The 5,419-nt window shown below is 36.7% G+C and overlaps 1 protein-coding gene across 2 annotated transcripts; it reads left to right on the top strand.

Moving 5' to 3' along the window:
* Positions 1 to 2,491: 2,491 nt before the first annotated feature.
* On the top strand, positions 2,492 to 5,271 carry LOC124453926 (probable E3 ubiquitin-protein ligase bre1). Of its 2 annotated transcripts, none has more exons than XM_047004760.1 (3): positions 2,492 to 3,940; positions 4,444 to 4,587; positions 5,078 to 5,271. In XM_047004760.1, the coding sequence occupies exons 1-3, from the start codon at positions 3,044 to 3,046 to the stop codon at positions 5,201 to 5,203; spliced, it is 1,167 nt and encodes a 388-aa protein (XP_046860716.1). In that variant the 5' UTR covers positions 2,492 to 3,043; the 3' UTR covers positions 5,204 to 5,271. The 2 variants fall into 2 exon arrangements, with proteins under 2 accessions (XP_046860716.1, XP_046860712.1); XM_047004756.1 differs by having other exon boundaries at positions 2,495 to 3,940; positions 4,441 to 4,587.
* The last annotated feature ends 148 nt before the right edge of the window (positions 5,272 to 5,419 follow it).

Here is a 5,419-nt window from a genome sequence, read left to right as displayed (position 1 = left end):
GTATACTGGTCTATACTTCATGTCGTCATTTTATCAGTTACTATAAATACCTGGATGGAATTGACCTGGAACGACAATCAGACAATCTCACTGTCAAAATTTTTAACATCGTCTCAAAAATTCAGCTTTCTTAGATCGGAATTCCAACAGACATAAAGTTCAACTGTATCACAAGCTTTGAAAATGAGCTCTTTTCTTAGGGCCTGTTTATATGGAGCCGAGTTACCCGGCTGCGCGAGTTACTCGCCTAGCTGGGTTTGACAAAGTGATCTGTTTATATGGCACCGGGTAACTCGGCTAGCACTTCCGTTTTATTTACTCGGCTAGCACTTCTGTTTTCGGGAAACGAAAAAAATGAAACCTTTTGCTGCGTTTCGTGGTTCTTAGAAGAACCGTTTTTACAATTAAATGCGGCACAATAAACCATATTTTCAATGCTAAATTGTCGTGTTGTTAAGAAGTTACCAATACATTTTGAACGAAGCGCGCAATTGACCGCGTTTAGCGAATGTCAACTATTACGTCACAACGACATCGGTAGCTGTCGCTAGCTCGTCGGGCATTTTCAATACGTTATCAATAAAGCATCAACTTTAAACCTCCATATCTTCAAAAATATTTATCCTTTGAGTCTCAAACTTTGGTGAACTATTAGTTGGAGCTATACCTTCATGTAAAGTACAAAAATAACAATCCGAATTTTATGTTGCATGTGTCCTTTAAGACGCGAGATTTTAAAAAGCCTCACAGTTTCGCTGCAAAAATGGAATGGGTGAATATAAAATTGAAAATTATGACATGTGTATGTTTTTGTATTACAATACTGCAAGTACAAGGCTTAGTACGCATGCGTACCAACAGAGCCAATTTTCTCGCCTCGCCGAGTTACCCGGCAAGGCGAGTTACTCGGATGTGTCATATAAACGATTCACCGGGAAATGCATTCATTTTATATAAGGGCCGAGTTACCTGGCTAGGCGAGTAACTCGCTCAGCCGGGTAACTCGGCTCCATATAAACAGGCCCTTACTTATGCAACTATTAGCACATTCTTGAGACATGCATTGGCGGGAAAAAAGTTTGAGCAGCATAACAGAGCGCTTAAAACTTGAAAGGAGGATTGATCAGTTGTAGCACAACAAAATTATTTGACATTAGAGGGATCTAAGGATATGTAACAAGTTGTAGGTCTATCTTATATAACGGAGGACTTGACCTACGAAAGGTGGAGATTAGCTTTGGGTATTGAAAGAAATGAATTTTATTTTGTTTTGATAATTTCATTAAGCAAGGGTAAAAGCATAGAAGAAGTGAAGTTACATTTGTTTTACTTTTACGCCACTGTCTTTTACTTTTAGTACGTTTGATTGCCCCAGCTAAAGCAATAGTTGAAGTGATTTTTCCACTCAGACTTTTGCAAAAATAAGTTGAAATGGAATTGTGTTATTCCAACTGCTATAGCTTTGGTGTAAAGGAAATGTTTGGACGAGTTAAAAAGTGTACACCAAATTTGGTTCAAAAACACATCTCAGTTTGATGATCATTTTCATTCTAAATATTGAATTCAACTTCAAATCAATAATCTTTGCTCCAGAGAGTTGTACTGGGAAGTCGCCCACAAGTAGCTTCTCCTAAAACCTTTACAACTCCTAAGATAGTTCTGTTAAAGTGTTTGCCAATGAGTAAAGTGATAAAAGAGGTACAAAAGTCTATCAATGTCACATATAGTCAGCTTATTTATAATTAGAGGATTAAAACTTTTTTGAGAAAATATTTTCACAAGTTGTTTTACAAATATTGTTCACACTTGTTGTGCTATTGTTGCTCGCTGTTGAATGAGCGTGATACTTAAACTCAGACACTATGTAGCGTATTGAAAAGTATGTCACACAGCATCTGATATTATTTCCAGCAGGACAAAAAAGATCGCAGTAGAAAATATTTTAAAACTTCTCCACAATGCGGCTTTTAAAGCTTAATACAAAATTAAATATAATATGTTGTAATGGTTAGTTTTAGTTTGAGATTTAAAGTTAGTTGATAAACTTAACACTAACTATATAGCTACATACATAATATCTAAGAAGTTTTGTATTGCATTGCCCGCAAGTGAATGGAAAATTGGAAGGTAAGCCGAAAAACATCTTTGTTTATTGGAAATCCTTTTTATTGAAATATGTAAGAGCAATTTTGAGTTTTTCGGCGCCACTGGCTCTTCTGAGTCTTCTCGTACCATTGACACAATATTATACCTTGCAAATCACAGAATGTAAACAAACACAGGAAACGAAAGAAACCGTCGAAAGAGAATGACGTTTGACAATTCACAGACACACCTAAAATATGAATAAGATATGTTTACTTAACAAATCACTAACGATGGTAGGTCATTTTTTAATCACCCATTTACGATATTAAACGCGATATTTAAACAATCAGTGCGAGTCTAATACATTGTTATGACAACGGCACTGTTAATGTCTGAGAAGAATCCTGATTGAGCATTTCAAACGTTAGGAAATTATTTTAACTGTCGCTATCTCACGGTTCTTATATGTCACACGGAAGGTCCTAGGTCAACACCAGTCAACCCTCGTTAAGTGACAAATGACGAGAGGAAATGATAATAAGATTTTGAATTGTAGTTCGTGAATAACATCAATATGAAACGAGTCATTGTGGAGAATTTACGCCGTCGCTTGACTGCTAACGACTAGAGTATGTTGGCTTTTGTGTCATACTTGTTTGTGATTGCTAGTATTACTGGTTAGGTAAGTAAAACTGTAAAACTAGCATAAGTATGGTGTGGATACGCTAGATTGTATCAACTTCAATTTGAATATTGAAATCCAACGACCGATACAAAGAAAGCGCGATAGAAATGTTCTTCGAAAAATATTACAAGAGTCGACTTGTGAATTAAGCGTTGCCGTCGATACGATAAGCCTATTACTTGACCATCAATATTGGTAAATGTATTTGGGTGCTAATCTCATAATAGCCGTCTGCTAGCCATATTCGCCGAGAAAGCATTGATTGAAAATATGGCACGGAATTCAGATCCTGATGTCCTTAAAGGAAAACTGTCGAAGAAAATCGCAGAATTGAGCACTATAGTGCAAGCACTATTTACGAAAAATCACGAAAAGGAGCTCGAATTGACGGCAACGAAACAAACGTACGATAACGAAATTAAAAGGGTAACTGAAGAAGGGAAGCACAAGTTAAATTGGCTCGAGAAGCAACTAGACGACTTAGAACGTTTCCGCACGTTACTCGAAATGAAAACGGCTGAATGTGAACAGAGAAAAGAAACGATCGAATCGCTTCACAAAATGCAAGTGGAATCCGAGCGAAAGGTTGTCGAACGTGGGAAGATGCTTACCGAAGCATTTGCAGAGATTGAAACTTTAAAAAGTGAGATTGCAGCACGCTCTCCAGAGGAGATCCAGAAAATGAAGCAAGCGAACTTGGAGCTTTCCGAAAAACTTTTAAATGAACAAGAGCACTTGAAAGAAGAGAAAGACAATGCAAACGAGTTGAAAAATAAGCTGAAAACAATCGAAGAGAGTTTGAGTGATATGCTCGCGGAAAATCGAACCTTAAAAGAAGAATGCTGTCAGTTGAAGGAGGAGTTGTCTTTTGCGCAAGACGAAGTACGATTGCTTAGAAATTCACTCCACGAAGCAAAACGCCACGGAGGACGCGCGCTCCAAAGAACGCAAAAACTCGAAGAGAAAACGAGACAAATGGCAGCCGAAAATTTGGCGTTAGAAAGAACGAAGCAAAATCTAAATGAACAGATGAATAAGATCATTTCAACCTCTCAACTGAAAGGAAAATCGAAAATAACATTGAATGAGGTTAAATCTCCTGGCAAAATGAAGAAAGTTGATATCACGACACTATCCTTGGATGGATTAAGTAAAAAACCAGTTAGGGTGAGTTTAAAAATATGCTGTTATATTACTATTTTTTGCAACTTTATTCGCCTCTGAATTCCTAATAATTGAAACACAGTTCAGTCGTACCTTTTCGGCATAGATTCAAAAATTTTGCAAGTGTTAATGTTTTTACACACGTTGGTGTCACAGGAAATTTGTTCCCTCTCTCCCCCCTCCTCCCCTCCCCCCTTATTTCAAAAATTGTGCAACTTTCTTCAAAACCAAGACCACAGACAGTTTAAGATTTTACCAGTTATTTGGATCTATACATTCAGTCACATCATGTCTAATGTTCATATTCACGCGTCTATGATTAAGTGTGAGTATAGAAAATTAATGACTCATGAAAAATATTCTGCAAATCAATATTTTATTAAATTAATTTTGAGTCACAAAGCCCCTGTCCCCACGTGAGAATCGACTAATAAGTATAACCACGCAAAGTATCTATAATATCTCATGCTATTGATCAATTATATGCAATTATTCTGGTATAGAAGGATGAGGAAGTTCGGTATTTGAAGAAAGAAATCGAAAAATACCGTCTCGAATTGAAGAACAGAGAAGCAAACTTTAACCGTGTGTTTGCAGACAAAACTCCCTTGATCATTAAAAAGCCAATACAGATCACTGCCGATGAAATGGTTAGATAATAATAAAATTTTGTCCCAGGGCCCTGTGACGTCATGATTTTTTACATTTGTCATTGCAGAGGATAAATTACTTGAATCAATACCAACTGTCTTAAAGTCAAGATCACTAGGATTCTCAAATATTGGTCCTCGCTTAAGTTGGGAGCTCTCTTTGGGTGATGAGGCCGAGCGATATTGCCCCTCCCCTCCCCTTTCGTTTTTTGGCGAGCCTTTTTGACAGTATTGTCGAGCCCTTTTAAAACATCAACTTTTCCAACACACCCAAGAACTAACTAATTGAATGTTAACCGCTCACACACTCTCAGGGAATAATTCACCTACTAGATTCTGCCGCATACTTAAGTTTAAATGACGAATTATTATAGTCTGACTGCAATGCGCCTTGCTCAGATATTTTGCAACTTAATAATTTATTTAAGCTTTTTAGCAAAATAAATATAATTATATTGACGCCAATATCAACTGCATATGCCTTTTGCAGCGTTTACGAAATTTTACCGGCTTGTCAAGTTTCAAGAATACATATGCAACGTTACCATCCGTTGTTGGTGTCGATTCAAAAGCTGCAACGTCATCTTTACATTCAACTAACAGAAAAAAATTGTGATTTTTTAATGTATCTACAAAACGTTGTAAGTATAATGACGTGCATAAAATTAGCGATTGTAAAATTAATTCGAAGTCCACAGCTATATTTTGTTCTTTTTTACACGAAACAACTAGGACAAAGCGAAACTAGTACAATGCGAAGAGAGGGGGGCGGGCTAAATTGTTTTTAGAGGTTGAAATGAACTATCTATTATAATAGTTGAAATGTGACATT

Source organism: Xenia sp. Carnegie-2017, unplaced genomic scaffold, assembly GCF_021976095.1.
Source record: "Xenia sp. Carnegie-2017 unplaced genomic scaffold, XeniaSp_v1 HiC_scaffold_13, whole genome shotgun sequence".
Lineage (NCBI taxonomy): Eukaryota > Metazoa > Cnidaria > Anthozoa > Malacalcyonacea > Xeniidae > Xenia > Xenia sp. Carnegie-2017.
The sequence above is the reverse complement of the archived record's forward strand: the minus strand, read 5'-3'. Positions and strand labels throughout refer to the sequence as shown.

Excerpts from the sequence above, each read along its gene's own strand:
- LOC124453926 (XM_047004756.1), top strand. The coding sequence starts at position 3,044 with ATGGCACGGAATTCAGATCCTGATGTCCTTAAAGGAAAACTGTCGAAG. Across the intron at positions 3,941-4,440 it reads TAAGTAAAAAACCAGTTAGG|AAGGATGAGGAAGTTCGGTA; the intron begins GTGAGTTTAAAA and ends ATTCTGGTATAG. Across the intron at positions 4,588-5,077 it reads AGATCACTGCCGATGAAATG|CGTTTACGAAATTTTACCGG; the intron begins GTTAGATAATAA and ends TGCCTTTTGCAG.